This window comes from Primulina tabacum, chromosome 2 (genome assembly GCF_025594145.1).
Source record: "Primulina tabacum isolate GXHZ01 chromosome 2, ASM2559414v2, whole genome shotgun sequence".
Taxonomy (NCBI): Eukaryota; Viridiplantae; Streptophyta; class Magnoliopsida; order Lamiales; family Gesneriaceae; genus Primulina; species Primulina tabacum.
Genome location: NC_134551.1, coordinates 48,963,047 through 48,983,774, shown reverse-complemented (window position 1 = coordinate 48,983,774; position 20,728 = coordinate 48,963,047). Strand labels below are relative to the sequence as shown.

Sequence of the window (20,728 nt, the reverse complement as noted above, 5' to 3'; positions counted from 1 at the left end):
AATTTATTCGTATGTATATCCTCGATATTTGTTATGCACGATCGGCCCCCATTTATTGAGTATTTCCCAAAATACTCACCCCTTACATTCCCACCCAGATAAGAACGAGGAACAAATCGAGGATGAAGAGCAAGATTACTTTTGGGGATGATGATGAAGTCAATCCAATTCGAGACCAGTCAAATTATTCCGTCTTTTAATTTTATTATCATGTATTTTCGCTTCCGCATTTTATTGTAAAGACGATTACTTGTTATGAAAAAGACTAATTATTGTGATTTACTACGAGGCTTATTGTTTTGCAATTATGTGAATGTGAGACAATGTCGGTGTCGACTAACCTCGATCTCGGGGCATGACAGAGACGATCTCACGAATCTTTATCTGTGAGACCAGTCAACTTTACTGATATTCACAATAAAAAGTAATACTCTTAGCATAAAAAGTAATACTTTTCATGGATGATCCAAATAAGAGATTTGTCTCACAAAATATGATCCGTGAGATCGTCTCACACAAGTTTTAACCATTACTCTGAGTTGATCAAGTAAAAGAAATGGCAAGTCCTTAACTGACTACTGAAACAGCAAAAAAAAAAAAAAAACTCAATAAATCGATGCAAAGATATAATAACTTGATAAATGAATCAAACTTTGAGTGAACACTGACACGATCTTTCCTTAATTGAGATAATACAAAGATAATGAATTCAAATAAATAAAATAGATAAGAAAGAAGAAGAAAGCATCAATAGTTCTTCTTCAGGCAGCCAACTCAGAACTTGGACTGAATCCAATCGACTGTTTTAGTGTCAACCTGGAATGATTTTGCGAGAAGATCATTCGCAATAGCAGGCTTCGATCCGAAAACTGCATTACCAATGGTGATGACCCCTGGATTTTGGCTACTAAGACCCACAATGGCAACAGCATTACCATATCCAACGTTTCTTTGGAAGTGGACGAGGCCTTTCGGGAACACAAACACGTCTCCTTTCTGCAGTACTTTTCGGGTGAGATTATTTTCCGGGTTTGAGGTCACGAATCCCACCTCAAGACTGCCTTCGATAACTGTCAGAATCTCAGTTGCCCGAGGATGAGTGTGCGGAGGGTTTATCCCCCAGGGTGCAAAATCGATCCTTGCCAAGGAAATTCCAAGTGTGTTCAGGCCTGGAATTTGAGCCACGGTGACTGGTGTCACTTTTGAACCCACGGGATTCGATGTGTTGCCTGGTAAATGAAGGCCGGCGAAGATGAAATCGCTTGCTTGGACAATATTCGAGTCCTTGCATGCAAAACCATTCACCAGCACTGCAATCATAGATGCAATTTTTTACGGAAACGATTAGCACAAGACACATAAAATCATGCAGAAAAATGAAGTGGGCTGGGATCAGACGCGAAAGCAATGGAACAGGTAGCGACTACGAGCACGAACAAAACGAAACGGGACGCCATTTATCTTTTTGATGCAGAAGATTATAAGTTTGTTTTGGAGGTGCAGAGGCTACATTATTCAGGGCTGCTTTTATAGATGAAGCAATTTAGTGCATAACTTCAGGTTTTGCCGTCCTGTATCACAATTGAACAAAAAAACTCTTGTCCCATTGTTCTCAATCGACCGCGTTGAAATGGTAAACGCTGCTCCTTTGCATATTAATTATCGATTAAAAAAAAACATTTAATTCCATTTTCCCCCATCAATCTATTTCTAAACCCCATTTTAAAATCCTCGAGCCCGAATTCACTCATTTAAATAAAGTTAGTGACTTTGTTTCATGTTATATATTCATTTAAACATGATCATATTTCTAAAAATTTTGAGCATATGACTGAAAATATTTGATTGATAGATTGATTTTTAAAAGTACTACAGTTGAGTCTTGAATCCAAAAATAAGTTTCATGTATATATAGTTACGTACACTATGATGAATGGAATAGCCGGATAGGCATCTGTCAAAGCTACAGCAATCCGGCACAAAACGGATTGCATAATATAATTTGTTGATCCTGTCATAGCAGTCTGTGTTTAGTCACAAAGAATTCAATAATCATTAATTTATTTATCTTTCCACAATGTAGGTGCTATTCTGATGGACGGCAATTTATATGTTATTGGCTCCAAATACTATAAAACCCGCTTTCCTTGCTCGCGTTCGCCATCTCATTTTACAGGTTTAATTTGTTCAAAAGTAGTACTTATCTCTTAGCATTCTCAACCCTCTCTAGATAAAACATGGCCCCTCGTTTCGTCGTGCTCGATAGTTTTATTGATTGCGATTTGTTCACTGGCATTAGCATTAGACCCGAGTTCTCTTCAAGATTTCTGTGTCGCTGATCCAACTGGCCCTGGTAATATATTCTAATGTGATATTAACTATACTTTGAAAATTTATCATTGAATTTTTGTTTGTTGACCTTTTGTTTTTGCATGGTGGCAGTTATGGTGAATGGGTTTGCATGCAAGGATCCCAAGGCCGCGCAGGTAACTGATTTCTTCTTGGCCGGCTTGCACATGCCAGGAAACACTTCTAACCCTGTCGGATCAAATATTAAACCCATAAATGTCGTCCAAATTCCAGGACTCAACACTCTAGGAATCTCCCTGGCACGTATTGATTTTGCTCCATGGCGAGTCAACCCCCCGCATACGCACCCTAGAGCCACTGAAATTCTGACGGTGATTGAAGGCAGTCTTGAGGTGGGATTCATAATATCTAACCCGGAAAATTGTCTGATTACCAAAGTACTTCAAAAGGGTGATGTGTTTGTTTTCCCGGTGAATCTAGTCCACTTTCAAAGGAATACTGGATCTGGTAATGCAGTTGCCATCGTAGCTTTAAGCAGCCAAAATCCCGGAGTCATCACCATCGCAAATGCACTCTTTGGCTCGAACCCAGATATTGCCAATGATCTTCTGGCCAAGTCATTCCAAACCGACACTGAGACAATTGATTGGATACAATCCAAGTTTTAGGAGCAATGAATAACCATGGCACAGGCTCTCCTCATTTCAAACTTGTTTTCTCTCCGGCTGTAATATTTCTTCTACATTTCTAGTTGATTTCATTTCTTCCAAGTGGTTTGTTGTTCCTATTTATTGATTAAAAATTAAATATTCTGGAATCTTGTGGGCACAGTGGCTTTTATAATGACCGTTAAAAGGTGAGACATGACAAGTTTGGTTTTCTTATTTAACATTAAACAATTATTGACACAGAAAAAACTTCCAAGATCAAATTTGGAAAGAAAAATGAAAAATATCGTTCAAATGATGACAATAGTTGCAATGTGAATGAATTCGGTACATAAAGATATTCACAGAAAAAAACAAGAACAAAAGGAACATGTAATTTTTCCCAGAGCTGATTATGTCATGTTCCTGGACTTACAGGAACATGTGTGATGTCCTGGAAAACCTGCAGCCTATTCCTCCGGTTTCTTGATGTCGTAGAAGATAAATCATCTGATGAAACTAAATCTTTGCCTTCAAAGTTGAAAGATTTCAACGGCAATGCTGAAGCACTACGATTTTTTGCTGTGAATGGCTTCTGATGCTGATCGAAGTAACACAATGATGGCCTCAATAATTTCTCAGGTTGCGTAAAAGTTTCACGTCCATGTTCAGTAGATCCTTCCATGGAGATGGGAGTCCGTGGAATCACGTTAGAATTCACGTTTTCATCATTAAGTCCTTTATTTACTGAACCCTCTGCAAAATAGTTGCCTGAATATATCTTTGGAAAATCTATTTTCCAACTTTCCGAAGCTTGCTCTTCTTCTTCAACCATATCAGCCCAGCTTTTCTTGCGTTTACTTTTTAAATTCTCTGGAGAATTTTCGCAACCCTTCAGGATTTCCTCAGGTGTCGAGTTTTCTACTTCTTTAAGACATTCGTCAAAAATTTCTTTTGCATCAGGTTTCAGCTGGAAATTCTTCAGTTTTTCTTCATCATATGTCAGTGGAAGCTCAGTTTCGGTTTCAGCAGATTTTTCGAAGAAAGATAATTTCCGACAGAAGGCTCCATTATTAGCCTTTGCATTTCTTTGATTTCCATTATTGGAGGACAATGAACATCTTCTCGGCTGTGTGAATGGAACTTTTGGAATTTTTCCGTTGTAGAATGGAGAACCATACACCGGTCTCAACGCACGATCTGCTTCTTGTCGGCTCACATTGTAACAACCGTGGTTCGTTTTCCGGTCAAAATCGGACCTTTTTTCATAGGGAAATTCTGTAAATGCACCTAGGTTCATATCCTTGAAGGACAAACAGATGTCCGTTTGTTTCACAGGTTCAAGAACACTCTTTGCCTCCAACTCAACCAACATTTGGGAGGCACGTTCATAAGACTTCACAAAGGATTCATCCATAGGCCCACTGTCAAATGAAATTTCTGTGGCTTGCAGCAAAAATTTGGCTTCTGTTAACTTGTTCATGCTCATCAAACACATTGCTAAGTTGCACTGCTTGTTCTTATCTGGTTCAATAGAGAGTGCTTTTCTGCATTACAACACATTGATGCAAGAGATTTTGATATTTAAAACAGTCGGTAGTTAGCATAATAAACTCCAATCTACAAAAAAGTACCTGTAAAGTTCTTCCGCGGACCTGTAATCTTTCAGCTGCATGTAAGCCCAAGCCAAATTCCCCAACAATCTTCAGATAAATTTTAAAAGCAAATAAGTTAATGATTTTTTAAAAAAAAACGTCTCAAGAAGTAACGCGAATACGAACCTAGAATAGTCTTTTTCAATTGTGATCTGAAATTTCTTTCCTTGGGTTCTTGCAACCTTCGTCCTCTGCCCGCCAAAAGCTGTTCCATCTTCTATTTGCTTCAATTTTAGTTTAAGCATTTCAATCTCTTCCTCAATCCTGCCAGATTTCTGCATTAACCAATAAAATCTTCAAGAATCAGCATTACCAAATTGTAGTTATCTCAATAACTTTATTACCTTATAGAGTTCGACCAGTATGTTGTCAAGAGATTCCTGAGATTCAAGGGGACATAGATGACGAAACGACTTAATGGCCTCAACCGCCTCATCTGACCTATCCAATTGTTTCATTACAACTGCCATGTCTTTCAGAGCACTATCAACTCGATCTCCAGAATTAATAGCTGCCCAAAACATGGAAACAGCCCTGCTTGGGTCCTTGTCTACCAGCTGTTTTTGAGCATGAAATCAGCAAACCAATTTTTTTAAATAATTAAACACTACTGTCAAGTAAACGTTTTTGGCCTTTGAAGGATTCTCCCATTATAATCATCATCAAATCACAACTTCTTTTTGAGTAACTCTTTAGAACAGTTTTGGCAGCAACCTACTCTGCCAAGTTAGAACAGGACGCGGGTATAGAATTTGAATCTAATCTTATTTTCCTTTGCAATTATATCCTTTGGATTTGAAACTCCATAGAAGCAAGATACATACTTCGAAAATAAAATCAATGTATTTTCGTCAACATCCATTGCCTAACGACTTATCAAGTGAAATTTTTTCAGTTTTCATTACCCTAGAAGAAACAAGAAAAAAAAACAAAATTTTTAAATCCAGAAAAAAATATAAAGCATCAATTAAATCCAACAATGTAAATAAAACATAATCACAAATGCATACAGCTTCAAAGGAAAAAAAATTCGATTAAAGAAACAGAAAAATGTGATGAATCAACGATCACCTGGACATGCTTGGCTCTACCGTATGGAGAGTCGCCGGAAGGAACTTTGTGAAAGACATGAAAAAGATCAGATGTACCCTGGGGTGACCTTCTCGGCTTCTTCTCCGATCCTGGAAGCACTGGAGAACTCCGCCTGGTCTTCCATGTTGGCGGAGGCGTCAAGAATCCTCTAGGTTGAGAACTGTAGTAACTGGTGTACTGATCAACACTACTGTTAGTCGGCATGCCCTCTCAAAAGATAATCAGGTAATGGATCGAAGAAATCCCCTTCTCCTGATAAATTTTTAGTCCCTTTTCTTTAATTTCAAAGAAACCCCCTCTTAACGGCGTTGGAAATCAATCAAGAAACAAGTTTCTTAAAAAAAAATCAAGAATTCGAAGAGACGTGTAAACAAAGATGGAGCAAGAGTGCACGATATCAGAGAGGGGAGATTCGATAATAGTGATTGAGAAAATCAATTACACGTTGAAATTGGGGAGTCTAAAATGAGGAGGAGATAATCATCGCGGTTGAGGGAAGTAGCCGTTATATAAGTATCCGTTGGGAAAGGTTGGGAAAACCGGCGGCTTTTAATATTTTATCTGTTGCCAGCATTAACGGGTCGGGTTAAAGTTTACCCTATGAATTATTTCTCTCCCCCCGAAACTCAAGGTGACTTCAAAGGACTGGGATGGGAAAATTTGTAAAATAAATTTGGTAAATTATATTTTTTTTAAGAAAATGATTTATTCAAATATATTTAAGCATATTTGAAATACATTTGTCATTTTTTTTTAAAGTTGATCGTAGTTAAAAAATTACCCAAAAGGTATCAACGAAGAATATATTTGAAATGATATATAAAACCAGTGTGATTTTACTATTATATTTATATAATTTGATAAATGAGTGGATTTCATATAATATAAATTTATTCAAAGCTTCAAATAGTTATATCTTATAAAGTATTTTAGGAGATTATAACGAACATATTTATGTTTTGTTAAAATATTTTACAAAAAATGAGATAATAAAATTTGAAAATAGTTATATTGTTGACTTAAGTGTGCATGAGTGAGATTAATATTGAGATAAATAACGTCTTAGAAACTTCTCGTGCGTCAAGATGCTGATGTGTTGCGCCGTGATCTGATTGACTATGCTGAATGTTAAAGAATGACGTCAGATCTTAACCGACACTACTATCTATGTTGGAGACATGATCGGCCGTAGAAAAAGCAAGACTAGTCTCTAAAATATATGAAACAATACCTACCAACTGATAGACACGCGCACCTCCCTTGACTCATAAACCAAACTGTCTGACCTTAACACACAAGTGAGCATATTATGGACTGTTATGAGTATAAAGAAATAAATTCTTGAAACTTTTGATATAATTATGCGCTTGATTTTAACATATATGTTTGATATCATAATTTGTTTATTATAATAATTACTAAAAAGATTATTTCCAAAAAAAAAAAACACACACCCACACAAAGAATATAATATTATAAATAAATATTTTTGGATATATTTTTAAATCTATATAATTGAATTTAAGGAGATATATTTGAGATGTTTATGAGAGTATTTTAATTTAATTTTTAAAACACAAAAATAAAATCTTACAAAATAAATTTAGATGATCAAATAAATTTTTTACAGCTTATTTTAACATTTTATCATGATCTTTTTAAATTTAAACATCTTACAATTTATTTTTAATAGATATAATTCGAATAGATGAACATATAATTCGAATTAAACTCATTAATATCAGGTTCAAATTAAAATTTAAATTCGAACATAGTACACAAATTTCAGTCGACTCCACCAAAAATGCAAAAATGCATATGAAATCAGGGCAAAATATATAGAAAAAACCATTCTAAAAAGAAATAAATTATAAAAAATTCTTTAATGCATATATTCTCATTTCCACTGCGGTAAAATGTCAAAAAGCATATTCGAACCAAGCATCATGGGAAAAAAAACTAATCTTTTTTAGGGAGCAACTCTTCGATATTCCACTCCCATAGGACTACATATTGATGACCAAACTCCATTTTTGCCTCCCGATCATCGTCATATACCTTCTAAAGATTGCGATTTGAGACGCAAAACCAGGTTCAGCGTCAGCAGACCCGCAGACTCCACTAAATGCAACACTGTAATTATGCCTATCAGCCATATCAGATGCCCAATGATTGAATTGTGATCTAGTCCATTCAAATTTATGGTCATGATTTCGGAATTTACATCTCCGGGCTCGATGTTTTTCGTCTGTATTCTCTTCTTGGCTTTGTGGCGTAGATCCCTGAAGAATGACATTGTACTCGTAGTTTGGGGTAGAGACAATAAGAATCTTGGGACAGAAAGAACTGAGGACTACATCGCCAAATAAACACGCATCTTTCTCTTCCATATGTTCGATCACCTTTTAGAGTCATGATTTTCCAGGTTTAGCAAATCAGAAATAAGACGAATGCGAGAAAATAGGAATCATAGCAGAGACAAAGTGAGAAAGGAGAAACAAGTACCTCCAAGCAAGTTGCAATATCAAATCCATGCAATCGAGAGTCATATGTCGTGATTGAGCCATCATATAGCACCGCAGACTTGATCACACTAGATGCATCCTTGGTATCCAATAAGCTGTTTAATTTTGTGTGCAATGACTGCAATCGTAGAAAGATTATTTGTAATTTGCCACAAGTATTAAGATTAAATGGGCACAGTCGGCCCAGAGAACTAACTGGAATAGATCATATATGTAACTGCAAGTCATAAACCTCCCTGGCTAGACACAGCATCAAACTGAAACAAAAAATAGACCTACAGAGAGAAATATTGTTGACATGACAACAAAAGCATTATACAGCTTTAGATGCCACAACAGTCAATGCTACTTACCTTCGCTGCTTGTGCAAGACTTCTCCGCGATATATCAACACCTACAATTTTTTCCAGAGAAATAGGATATAATAGCAAAGAATCCAATAAGCATCCAGAACCGCAACCAAAATCAACCTGCAATGAAAGTGAATCAGTCCCAAATCCCAAAACATTATAGCTGGAAACAAGTATGCAGTATATCAGCTGATACCAAAGGGGACACAGAAAATTCTTTAATATGGCTTACTGCAAATTCAACACGCTGCTTCGACAGAGGAGGACTGAATAAAGCTTGCTCCATTCTCTCTTCCAATGGTTCTGTCACCCGCAATAGAGTTATATTGTACTCCAATTTGCAGCTTCCTGCCAAAAAACAACATGGTAGGTGAAGAAGAAATTGAGAGAAGAAAATTATTTCTCATAAATTCTGCATCGTACAATTCACAATTTATATAATACAAGGCTACAACTAATCTCACTAATTTAGGCCCCAACAAATATTGTCCTACAAAAAATAAAAGCTACAAAATACATAATTTATCCTATTAAAGCACAATTGACTGAAATAAGATATTTATAAATATTTGATCGGATTCATTCCAATCTTCACTCCCCCTCAAACTTGGTTGTAGATGTTGATAAGGCCAAGCTTGCCTACAAGGAACTCATGAGCTCATTCTAATCAGCAAGTTGGTGAGATGTGAGCACGTATTCAACAATAATCATGTCTTGCTCCAACTTTTCTTTGACAAAGTGTCGATCAACTTCTACGTGTTTTGTTCTGTCGTGATGAGCATGATTATGAACTGTGTTGATTGTTGATTTATTGTCACAATAAAGCTGTATAGGATCCTCGACTTTTATCTTTAATTCTTCCATCAGTCGTCTTGTCAAAATGAGTTCACATACTCCTCGAGCCATGGCTTTGTACTCTAATTCCGCACTACTTTTTGCAACAGTTCTTTACTGTGCCAAGTTACCGAATTTTCCCAAACTGTAGTGCAATATCCATAAATTGATCTTCTGTCAGTGATCGACTCAGCCCTATCTGCATCAGCGAAGGTTATCAGCCCTCGATCACTGGTTTTTGCGAAGAAGAGACCTCTCCCAGGAGTTTGCTTCAAGTATCTCAAGATTCTATATACGGCATCTAGACGACCTTGACATGGGGAGTGCATATACTGACTTACTAATCTTATTGCAAAAGCAATATCTGGGCGAGTGTGAGACAGACAGATAAGTTTCCCAACAAGACGCTGATATCTTTCTTTATCCACCGGTTTGCCTTCGAACATCCTCTTCTTGTTTCCCAACTCAATTGGAGTTTTACTAGGTCTGAAATACCTCTTTGACTACCAGCAATTTCCATCCCTAAAAAGTATTTCAGTAGTCCAAGATCTTTGACTCCGAATTCTTTAGCCATCATCGACTTGATATCTTCACACTCTTGCCGATCATTCCCCGTTACAATGATGTCATCAACGTAAACTATAAGGATAGTGATGCTTTCTTCCTTTGAATGTTTGACAAAGAGGGTATGATCTTCTTGTCCCTGGCTATATTCAAATTTTTTGATTGCCTTGGAAAACCTGTTAAACCATGCACTTGGTGACCGTTTCAACCAATAAAGAGTTTTGTTAAGCTTATAAACAGTCTGGTTTCCCAAATCTTTTTCATATTCTGGAGGTTGACTCATATAGACGTCTTCTTCGAGCTCACCATTCAAGAAAGCTTTTTTTATATGAAACTGATTTAGTCGCCAGTCAAGGTTCGCTGCTAAAGAAAGAAGAATCTGACAGTGTTGAGCTTGGCAACTGGTGTGAATATCTCGGTATAATCAATGCCATAGGTTTGAATGAATCCTTTAGCGCTTTGTCTTTCAATTGAACCGTCTGCCTAGTACTTGACTGTAAACACGCATTTGCATTCCAACGCAATTTTCCCTTTTGGTAATTCAACCAAGTTCCACCGTTTCAATGCAAAAGTCGAGGTAAAGGCATGAATGCAGTGGATAAATTTGAGTAACATACAAAGTTAGAAATCGGGTGATGAGTGCAAGATCTCACACCTTTTTTTTTTTTGACGGGATCTCACACCTTTTTTTACTGCAATTGGAATATTAAGACATGACTAGTACCTGATCGGGGATCTACCACCGGTTCATTTAGTTGGCTGAGGTTAGAATTCACAATGTCTTCATCCACTTGCAGTTTTTTCCGTCAAGAATATACTTACAACTCTTCACTGAGGTGTGTAGATTCTCCTCCTGTTTCTATCATTGGGACATGACTTGGGGAGATTAAACGAGAGTTGAATTGGACTTGGTCGGGAATGGAGACAATCTTGGTGTCTAGATTAACACCGAGGATGGGTGGAATATCAGTCCATCAGTGACCAACAAAACAGAGTAACATACAGAAACTAGAGAGCCATTTGAGGGAGTAATTCCAGAATTTTCACCCCCAATAACAACAAAAAAAGGTTCATCTTTAACTACATCATTACTGCAGCTATAATTCGATAGTTTGCAAGCTTGAGCAATCGTGATTCCACGTTTATGAACAGAATGGCATGATACTCCTCTGAGAAGTAACGAAGCGATAAGTGAATGTCAAGTTTTTCGGCAATTGCATTCAGCTTCTCCAAAGGTGTGTCAGATTTTTCAAGAAATATATCCAACCAAGATAGAACTTTCAAAGCAGCACTTTGGATGGCATTGGTCTGCTTTCTATAAGCTTGTTGAGGTGAGCATAGCAAGATCCACTCCTGATTTTTGGAATATATTTTTACTTCACAGCTAGATGCTTCAATATATCCCATCAGATCGCCACAGCTAGCATCAAGGCCTGCTTCCCACTTTTCTTCTGTATCAGCCTCCATAACTTTCAGCTTTTTATGGGATCCAGGTAAATCTTGTGATGAATCCGATGAAATTAATTGAACAGAGAAAACAGGTTCAGATAAATGATGAAAACGACAGATCGTGCAAAGTATGTCTCTTAGCAAGGAACCCCTCCAATTGCTTCTTGTAGTAAATGCTAATGGCAACTTAGCAGTAAGTATTGCCTCTCTATATATCTTATATGCCCTGTTAGGTATCTTGTTCACAAGTATCCTAGACAAAGAGAGAAAAAAAAACTGTCATTAGGCAACATGAAAGTTCTCAAAGCATCAGCATAGAATTGTCCCCATGAAGATGTAAAGGTGAAAAAAGGGAGGAAAGTTATCACTATATACACTCAGCGGGTGATCCATCTTGACCGTAAATTGCAAAGTAAATGGATGGACAAGATGCGCCTTGGAAAATGTGCGGGGTATGTGAAAAGGCGACTGCTAGGGCTCACATAAGGCTGACGTCAGCCTTACGTCACGTGAATTCAAAATAACAGTAAATTTCCTGCCCAAAGCACATTCGGATTGTTCAGGACAACGAGTAAGACTCTAGCCCGACTATCTAAGGGGGGGAGTGGTGATGCCTCCGGAGATATCCGGGTAATCCAAGAGGTGCCCGGATCATCTTTAGTCGGGGTTCCAGAAAGTCGAGCAACCTGACCAGTATTCAGAAGGAGCCAGGCTCTCAGCTGAGCCCGGGGAATGAAAGCTCGGGTAGTATAATCAGAAGGTAGTACTCCACGTCATATTCATGTACCCAGGCAACCTGGATAGCATGCAAATTAAAATATGTTTACTTATGAAAACGTTTAACCAAATTGTCATTCAAAACAATTAACAGAAAAATGAAAATAAAGAATAAATCGGACACTGAGATTTACGTGGAAAACCTCTGAAAATTATTAGAGTAAAAATCATGGGAAAGATGAAAAGAATTTAACTATAATATTTTATGGTGTACAACTCACTCAATGTGTTTCTAAATAGAACACACACACTCTTAATACAGGAGAACAAACATCGTACAAATATTATAGAACTAAGCACTCAAATGTTGTAGGATGAGAGAAAACTCGAAGAAGGGATGCTTTCAGAATGAAGGGAGGTAGCTCTTATAGAGCCCCTTGTCCGTGTGAAGACGGAGTGAAAGCGCGTCTTCCGTCTTCAAATTCTGCTGCAGCTCGTTTTGACAAATACCAGCCAACATTTGTTGACTTAATGACAATTAATGCATTGTCATTGTCATTATTTGCAGACATAAAGAACATGTGCAATCAGATCTCGCAACAACCAAAACAAATATGTGCAACCAGATCACGAACTATGGCAGATTCTGTAAATATATAAATAGCAAAATAGGGATATGTATTGACTCACAGAACCTGCTCTGACGAAAAATTAAATCAGAGGCAATAAGTTTCTTAAAGAACTAGGAAAAGGTTTTGCACTTCAACTTTGTTAACAAGATTCTGTGAGAACAGGCACTATAAATTATATCAAACCACTATTATATGGTAAAAGATTCAAATTACAGTATTCTGCATCAAATAAAGAACAATGTGTACACTGGATCAGAACATCGTGACATATTTTGATGGAAAATAATGCTGCTTTGACCATAAAGATCAACATATATTCTCTTATGAGAATGGAAGTTTAGAAAGGCCAGGTATGAGGACCAAATAAATATCCTATAGCCCATATATATTAATCAATAAACGATAATAATAGTGTATCAAATGGTGAAATTTTTTAGTAACAAAAAATAAGAAAACGAATTAACTATTCGATGGTTAAAAAATTATAACATAGCTCTATCTTCCTTTAATTTACAACGAGAAATGGCTTTAAAAACTGTTCTAGATGTTTGAGGATCAATCGTAGAGGAATCTATTAACAGCTGTGGTCTGAGCAGATTTCCATCGCTAAGGAAACCTTTTGGTCCAGTGTAAACATCCATCACCGAAATATACAAGAACATGGAATTTATGCTGGCTGAACTGAGATAGATAGATAGGTGGTAGCAAAAGAAATTCTCAAAGCAACTTCAATGCCAATGGGTAGAAGTTTCCTCATTTCTGTTTGGGCCAATAATAGAGGATGCGCAGCAGGTTAACATGGCACACATAAGCTGGGTATAAATGAAACACAAATGGATGACTCTTTGTCCCAAAGTTAATCAGCAGTTAAGATGGGTGTATCAGGTGCAACTAAATTCATAAAGTGGGGACTTGATATTTTGATGGTAATCTGGTATATACATGAGAATTAAAACCTTGTGATATAGTTCAATCGAATCCAAATGGAAAAAGTGTGCAGTAGGACTTAGACACTCTTCTTTGGACATTCTTCTTTCACTGGTAGTTTTAATAATCAGATACGACGAGAAAGAGAACATGAGAAATCCAGGAGGTAAAAAATTTGACCAACATCAAGTTAATCAATGAAGTATCGATTCTGACCAACTAGTAACCTGTAAATAGTTTATACAGCTTCAATGATTTGAATATTATACATTTCCTTAAAAAAGAGAACTAGTTTGTGTTCATGAGAAGTAGTTCACATGGCAGCCTCTTTCATGATTTTACACCATCAACAATTGAACCTAGGTTGATTCTTTTCCATCATCTAATATGTTGATACTTCTCTTCATGATTTGCATCATATAATTAACTCATTCTAAGAATATAGCCACGAGTTTCTATGATACTGGATGATATATATTTATATCAACACAAGTTAGATTTAAAGCTTACATGAGTTGAAGATGGCAACATAGTGATTACAACATCACATTCTTCTGCAACTTCAAAAGGTGATTTTTTTTGTAAGAATCCCATTGCAGAGTATTTCTGCATGACATCAATGTTTCTGTGACAAATATAGAACAGAAAATATCATGTTATAACATTTATGTGCTCCCAAGAACTGTCGCTTTCTTTCATTTATTTATAAAACAATTTGTCAATAGATTGAGAATCGTATGATGAATCAAGACCCAATTTATACATGAATACTGCAACAAGGATGGAAATATAGAGATGAATAAATTACACATCATGAACCAGGACATTGTATCCAGCTTTAATCAAGTTATTTGCCATTCGAGATCCCATGTTTTCCGGCCATTTGAATCCAACTCTCTGTGATTAATAAATTGAACAATAAACTCATATCCATCAGTACGATAGGAACCACCATAATATTTAATCAAAAAGTTCAGTAGAAAATGATTCATCAACCGACAAACTTACTACATGCAAGAAGGGCGGGCGTACCTTATTAATTCAAGAATCATAATGATTTCTTCAAGGTTCGGGAACTGAGTTTCAGGCAATGATGATTGACAGTGAAACTACACGGCAAAAAAACAGTTCTCTAGTTATAAACCGAAACCAGTAGAATGTAATTCATTCAAGATTCCTTTTTCTGAAAAGATAATTCATTCAAGATTCGGGGAACTGAATTTCACGCAAGCAGATGAGTGGACAAAAAAAATGCAAGAACTGGCAACGGGCAAAAGAACACCAAAGAATTTAAGACACGCACAAGTTGAAAGAACGAAACGATAAAAGGTGAGAACGCTTACTTCGAATTGAAAAGAGACGAGGGATGACGAACTCATCAATTTTTATTTTTTAACAGAAATTCACAATCAACTAATATTCATTTAGATAATTCTCAAAGGTTTGATTTTTGTACATTTTGAAGCTTCATAGTAACCATGCGTAAACTTTATGATTTCTTGTTAACTTTTCTAATAGATTCAATCAAATTCCAAACCACAGACAAGAAACAGTTTGAGCGAAACAATTGTGATTCATCTGCACATAAAAGTACAAACCAAACATACTCGGATCTCATTCATCAGATGAGGACTTTTGTACAAATGAGAAGACTCGATATCAAAGCAGTTTTTTGGAGAAAAAACTAATACAACTTCTAGTTTCCTATCTCATCTAACCAAAGAGGGAAGCTCAATGAGGTAATTGATTCCCAATTCACATTTCGTCCACCAAAACAAACATAACTAAATTGATGAAAGGTCCTCATATATGGTCTTAATGCCGGGCCTCTCAGATACAGCACGAATGCATCTTAGAGCTATTTCAAGAATATTCTTCATTCCCTTGTCCGCTGCTGGGATTGCCATCTCTGATTTCAATACAGAATCGAAACAATCCGATCCTCGGCCTTCCGCCACCCTCAAACGAACCCAATCGGTCAAGTCAACACCTCCATCTTCACCAGAAACTACATCTCCTGCACGTTTCCCTGTCAGAAGTTCCAGTAAGATCACCCCAAAGGCGTAAATGTCAGATTTGAAGGAGGGTAGAGGTTTCTTTGATGCAGCTAGTTCAGGTGCACGGTATCCCAGCACCCCAGCATCAAGAATCTGTTCTATGATGCCCGATTGGGTCATAAGGCGGTGCAGACAGTAATCAGCCACTCGAGCATTGAGATCAGGTCCATCTAGTAGTATATTGGTAGCTTTAAGGTTTCCATGAGGAATGGCTCGATCAAAATGGAGATAGTTCAGGCCACGTGCAACATCAACAGCTATTTTGAGCCTCTGGGCCCAGGTCAAGGGTGGACCCTTTCTTCCCGGACGATCTGCAGATACGGGATGGTAAGAAAGTACTAGGTAACCGATTATATTCCAACTATAAAAAGACGAAGTGTAGACTTTTTGATCCTCATGCATTTTATAGGATAGCGTCCTCGTGCCCATACTTGTAACCACCTATATATTTTTTGGCTCTTGGGAGTATATACAAGTGATGTCGCCAAAATATACTAAGCTACAAAAATTAGTTTCATGAAACTATAGAAACCAAACCACAATCAGTTTGATTCCACAAAACAAAACTGGTGTCATTTGAGAAAGCAGACATTTCGATGACATCCAAACGAGGGGTGAAAGGAGATAGATTGACAACTTTAGAATTTTCCCATAAATCAGGAAAAAAAAACATAAAATAAGCAAAGACATGCAGAAATTGCTCGAGTACAGAATACAACATTTACCATAGAGAAAACCAGCAACACTTCCTGGAGATATGTAGTCTGAAAGAATAAGTTTCTCGTGTTGTGTTGGTCCCCAGTAGTACCCTCTCAATCCAACCACATTTGGATGTTTGATGTTGGAAAATTTTTTAGCTTCTTTAGCAAAGTCCTTTTTTTGCTTCGCAACTCCTTCTCTCAACCACTTCACAGTCAAGAACAACCCGTTCTCCATAGTTGCTCTGTAAGATGTCCCATGGCTGCTTCTTCCAAGGACTTCTGCAGGTGCCCTTGATAGTTCCCCAGCTGAAAATGAGATTGTATCATCTAAAAAGTAAATCTCGCCAGCCAGTTGCTCAGGAGATCTAACATCCAGTCTGGAAAGATTTTCTCCAGTAAAGGAATCCCTTGATTCTGGCGACCATGAGAATTGGCTGGGCTTGGATGGGGAGAAGCCGGTTACAGCAGCCATATTCTCATCGGGACTAATTATCTCTAATGACGATCCTTTTCGATATCTCACAAGGTCCTCTGCCGATACAACCAACCCACCTGAACGGACTCCTCCACCAAAGCTTGAAGTATTTGTTGATGTTTGGTATCTGGCATTTTTTTCGGTCTCATGTGGCAAAAGCCTTTTCGAGACACACTTGTAATATATGAAAAGTGCAAGTAGGATCAAAATGATAATAGCAATCAGACAGGACGCTATTACTACCGCCATGATGAGAGTTCTCAAATGTTTCTTACTTGTATTTCCAGCTGGAATATGGTCAGAACTGGGAGGAGGATTAGGGAACTGCAACTGAGGATTGCCTGGGTAGAAAGAAGATAGAGAAAACTTCCTCAAATTTTCTGGTACGACACCAGAAAGATCATTATACGATGCATTAAAGCTTTGGAGAGTGTTAGGCAAGTTCTTGGGTATCAGACCAGTAAAATGATTCCGAGAAATATCCAATGAATTTAAGATACCCAAACCACCAATAGAAGTAGGCAGAGAACCAGAGAATTTGTTTCCTCCCATATTAAGCACTTGAAGAGAAGAAAAATTTCCAAGCCCCTCAGGGAAGTAGCCATCCAACTGATTATCAGAAATATCAAGAACACTGAGATTTGAATCACTTGAGGGAGGAGAAAAACTAATGCTACCGGATAGTACGTTGCTCTGAAGGTGAAGTTCTTTCAGAGTAGCTGATGTTAAAAGAGCAGGTAAAAGTGGTCCATCCAACTGGTTGAAGCTGAAATCGAGGGTCATGAGTTTTGGGAATTGCAGAATGACTTTTGGGAGAGAACCATTCAGGGAGTTGTGGGACAGGTTCAGGTACTTTAACCGCAAAAACTGAGCAGTTACCTCAGGAATGGATCCCACCAAATTGTTGTGGCTAAGATCAAGAATTTCTATGTTTCCCCATTTCAGCAACCGTGACAAATTTCCTTCAAATTGGTTTCTGGAAAGATCAACTACCGCACAGCTTCCCATCAGCAGTGGAAGCTCGCCAGAAAGTACATTTGAGGAGAGATTGAGGGTGTTCAATGTTGTTGATGTGATCATACCTATTGGCCCTGTCAAAGTAACAAAAGAGGTTAGGTGGTTATCGCAAGATTGACGGGACTCTGAGTCAATTTCCCTAAACAACAAAATTAGACTGTTTCACAACCACAGAAGTAGTGAATAAGAGGATGCTATGATAATATTTGGATGACAGCTAAAAGTTTACAGTAGTATATGCACCTGAGAGGTTGTTGCCACTCAAGTCCAAGTCCGTTAGCACCAATGACTCTCCCTTCAGAAGATTGTTAGGAATGTAACCAGAAAATCTATTATTACTAAGTTTCAGGACTTGAAGATCATACACAAAATTGAACCCCGGCAACACCCCAGACAATTGATTGTAGCTCAAATCAAGAACCTCCATAGTCCCAAAAGTTTGCGCCACACTACCATTGACAAGTGATCCTGCCAATTGGTTGTGACTTAGATTTAAATGCTTCACAGACAACGAAATACCCCCAAGAAAGTTCTGATGCTCTTCAGCAGCACTCCCAAGTAAATTCCCACTAAGATCAATATGACTGGCTGAAGTAGCTAGCAGAAATACAGGATCCAATTTACCATCAAGCATGTTTCCGTGCAAGTCAAGCACATCAAGCTGTTTCATCAGTTCAAAACCTTTAGGGATACTTTTTGTGAAGCCATTTAATGAAAGGTTAAGATACACCACATCTCTCAACCTCGTCAAAGATGAGGGCAATGGCCCAGAAAGGGAGTTGCGGCTCATGTCTAAAGAAAGAATGGAGGAAAGTCCAGAAATGGAATCCGGGATCGAACCAGAAAAATTATTTCCCGCCAAAGAGAGGTTTCTCACGCTACCCATTTTACCAATTTCAGGTGGCAATGACGAGAAAAATAAATTGTCAGAAATATCAAGATATTCAAGATTCTTGAAGTCGCCAAGCCTGGCAGGCAGCGTCCCCGATATTGAATTGTTGGAGATTGAAAGTTTGACAAGCATTGACAGATTTGTAAAGACGCCCAAATCTGTGTCCGCAGTCAATCCCACATTGTCAAGAACAACAGCTGCAACATTACCACCATTACACATAACCCCGTTCCAGGATGCAGGACACCCATTGAAATCAATAGATTCATCGTTCCACGAATCAAGCACAAAACCTGTTGGATCATGCTTGATTCCTTTCTTGAACTCAAGCAGAGTCAGAATATCCTGGGAAGGTAGCTGCCCCAGTGCACAGACAAAGCAAAAACCAACCATGAAAAGCCTAACTATCCACATTCTAACCTCTAAGCCAAGAAAATGGTATAAAGATTTCGCGTTAAAGGAAATGCACTGGATCACCCAGCATTCAAGATCCAACCGTTCAGCCCAATGAGTTGGATGACAAACGTGCAGAACTCCAACAAAAATCACCCAAATAGATTTTTTAACCTTTACTAACAGAACATACGGCCCAAACGATACTTCATTACTAACAGTAGCACAAGCATTAAATAGCGCTTGTTCTAACTAGGAAACACTCCCGAGCTACGCTGAAAGAAAAACAAAGTTTGCCTAGCATGTAGAACATGGCAAAACATGAAATGACTGCATTTTAAAGTCACTTTCTGAGATCTAACCAGACGAAAGGTGAGCAGCCCTCTCTACCTCAAGATAGAGCCCCCGTGACAAAGAAAGATTGAAACCCCTACCAGTGGTGGGGGTTGGGGGGCAACTTAACCACTGTACTAAAAAATCTCAAATTTTTAGCCTTTTCAGCCCAGTCCAAAACCGAACCAAAAAATGAGGCTGGCGAAGTATGGGGTGGAAGGTCTTCAAATCTGCACCGCAGGTGCATTAAAGACAATGCAATCCAAGAACCCACCAAAAAAAATTGCTTTTCAGAACCCTAAAAAAACATTTATGGGTGAGTGTGCAATTTGTCTTTTCTTTGCTGATATTGTTATTGAAAACGAAGCACGCTCTGCGGATAAAGCTACTGCTTTCTCTCTCCAAACAGACAAAATACCCATTGATTACGTTTGTTTGGAAATGTTGCATTCGTCGTGATTTAACGTTCATTCATGCTTCAATATAGTTCGTAAGTCACTTGATTAATTATCATGAGTAGAAAAATTAAATAATAAAATACTTTTTTAAAAAAAAATTAAAATGAAATTTATTAAATTTTGAAATTGAAACGACAAGAGGAGAAAATAAAATGTAAAGAAAATGAGATATATAACGATTAGATCAAAAGCGAAAAAATTGTTTAGTCTACCATTTGAAAATCTCATGTGTAGACTTAACATCGATTAAACAGAAAAATCGAAATTAGATCGTAATCAAATTCGAAATTTTTTAATTTCGTTATACAATTTGTTTGTATTCATCTAATTCTTTTAGGAAAATTTGTGAAGTTTATCTAACGTGGTTGAAATTTTTTCTTCAAACTAGTGCACCGATGCACGCGTTGCATGCTCATATAATATTTTTTTATAATTCATTTGATTTATATTTAAATGATGATCAAAATATAATTATAAGAAATAGCGATACACTGTAATTTTGATATATAAATTAAAAAATAAATTGAAAAATAAAAGAATAAAAAAATTACATCTGCGAGAATTGAACATATAACCTAAACATCAAAAAACAAATTCTATACGCTGAACTACATATAATTTGTATTAAAATTTTAACATTTTATTAATATATATAATTATTAAAACAGACCATGACATCAAAGTTGATTATTTAAGTATC

At 37.3% G+C, this 20,728-nt stretch overlaps 3 protein-coding genes and 2 pseudogenes across 4 annotated transcripts; 1 reads left to right on the top strand and 4 right to left on the bottom strand.

Annotated features, from left to right (window-relative positions):
- Window positions 1–774: 774 nt before the first annotated feature.
- LOC142537998 (putative germin-like protein 2-1) lies at window positions 775–1,457 on the bottom strand (annotated as a pseudogene).
- Window positions 1,458–2,094: 637 nt separating this feature from the next.
- LOC142537819 (putative germin-like protein 2-1) lies at window positions 2,095–6,896 on the top strand. Its single transcript, XM_075643308.1, has 4 exons — window positions 2,095–2,176; window positions 2,231–2,353; window positions 2,443–2,971; window positions 6,839–6,896. Exons 1-4 carry the CDS (start codon window positions 2,095–2,097, stop codon window positions 6,894–6,896), a joined length of 792 nt encoding a protein of 263 aa, XP_075499423.1.
- On the bottom strand, window positions 3,283–6,306 carry LOC142534038 (protein POLLENLESS 3-like). The gene is made up of 5 exons (XM_075640932.1): window positions 5,684–6,306; window positions 4,957–5,169; window positions 4,739–4,887; window positions 4,592–4,660; window positions 3,283–4,504 (listed from the first exon to the last, which is right to left on the bottom strand). The coding sequence occupies exons 1-5, from the start codon at window positions 5,906–5,908 to the stop codon at window positions 3,376–3,378; spliced, it is 1,785 nt and encodes a 594-aa protein (XP_075497047.1). The 5' UTR covers window positions 5,909–6,306; the 3' UTR covers window positions 3,283–3,375.
- A 454-nt stretch (window positions 6,897–7,350) lies between the features above and the next one.
- Window positions 7,351–15,081, bottom strand: LOC142537818 (small RNA 2'-O-methyltransferase-like; annotated as a pseudogene).
- Window positions 15,082–15,281: 200 nt separating this feature from the next.
- Window positions 15,282–19,992, bottom strand: LOC142534015 (LRR receptor-like serine/threonine-protein kinase GHR1). Of its 2 annotated transcripts, XM_075640924.1 has the most exons (4): window positions 19,600–19,992; window positions 18,196–19,507; window positions 16,485–18,026; window positions 15,282–16,070 (listed from the first exon to the last, which is right to left on the bottom strand). In XM_075640924.1, the coding sequence occupies exons 2-4, from the start codon at window positions 19,256–19,258 to the stop codon at window positions 15,487–15,489; spliced, it is 3,189 nt and encodes a 1,062-aa protein (XP_075497039.1). In that variant the 5' UTR covers window positions 19,259–19,507; window positions 19,600–19,992; the 3' UTR covers window positions 15,282–15,486. The 2 variants fall into 2 exon arrangements, with proteins under 2 accessions (XP_075497039.1, XP_075497038.1); XM_075640923.1 differs by having other exon boundaries at window positions 18,196–19,992.
- Between the last annotated feature and the right edge of the window lie 736 nt (window positions 19,993–20,728).

Excerpts from the sequence above, each read along its gene's own strand:
- LOC142537819 (XM_075643308.1), top strand. The coding sequence starts at position 2,095 with ATGGACGGCAATTTATATGTTATTGGCTCCAAATACTATAAAACCCGC. Across the intron at positions 2,177-2,230 it reads TTCGCCATCTCATTTTACAG|ATAAAACATGGCCCCTCGTT; the intron begins GTTTAATTTGTT and ends AACCCTCTCTAG. Across the intron at positions 2,972-6,838 it reads ATTGATTGGATACAATCCAA|AATGACGTCAGATCTTAACC; the intron begins GTTTTAGGAGCA and ends TGAATGTTAAAG.
- LOC142534038 (XM_075640932.1), bottom strand. The coding sequence starts at position 5,908 with ATGCCGACTAACAGTAGTGTTGATCAGTACACCAGTTACTACAGTTCT. Across the intron at positions 5,170-5,683 it reads GTAGAGCCAAGCATGTCCAG|CTGGTAGACAAGGACCCAAG; the intron begins GTGATCGTTGAT and ends GCTCAAAAACAG. Across the intron at positions 4,888-4,956 it reads TACTGGTCGAACTCTATAAG|AAATCTGGCAGGATTGAGGA; the intron begins GTAATAAAGTTA and ends TGGTTAATGCAG.
- LOC142534015 (XM_075640923.1), bottom strand. The coding sequence starts at position 19,258 with ATGTGGATAGTTAGGCTTTTCATGGTTGGTTTTTGCTTTGTCTGTGCA. Across the intron at positions 18,027-18,195 it reads GAGTGGCAACAACCTCTCAG|GGCCAATAGGTATGATCACA; the intron begins GTGCATATACTA and ends TTACTTTGACAG. Across the intron at positions 16,071-16,484 it reads TGTTGCTGGTTTTCTCTATG|ATCGTCCGGGAAGAAAGGGT; the intron begins GTAAATGTTGTA and ends CCGTATCTGCAG.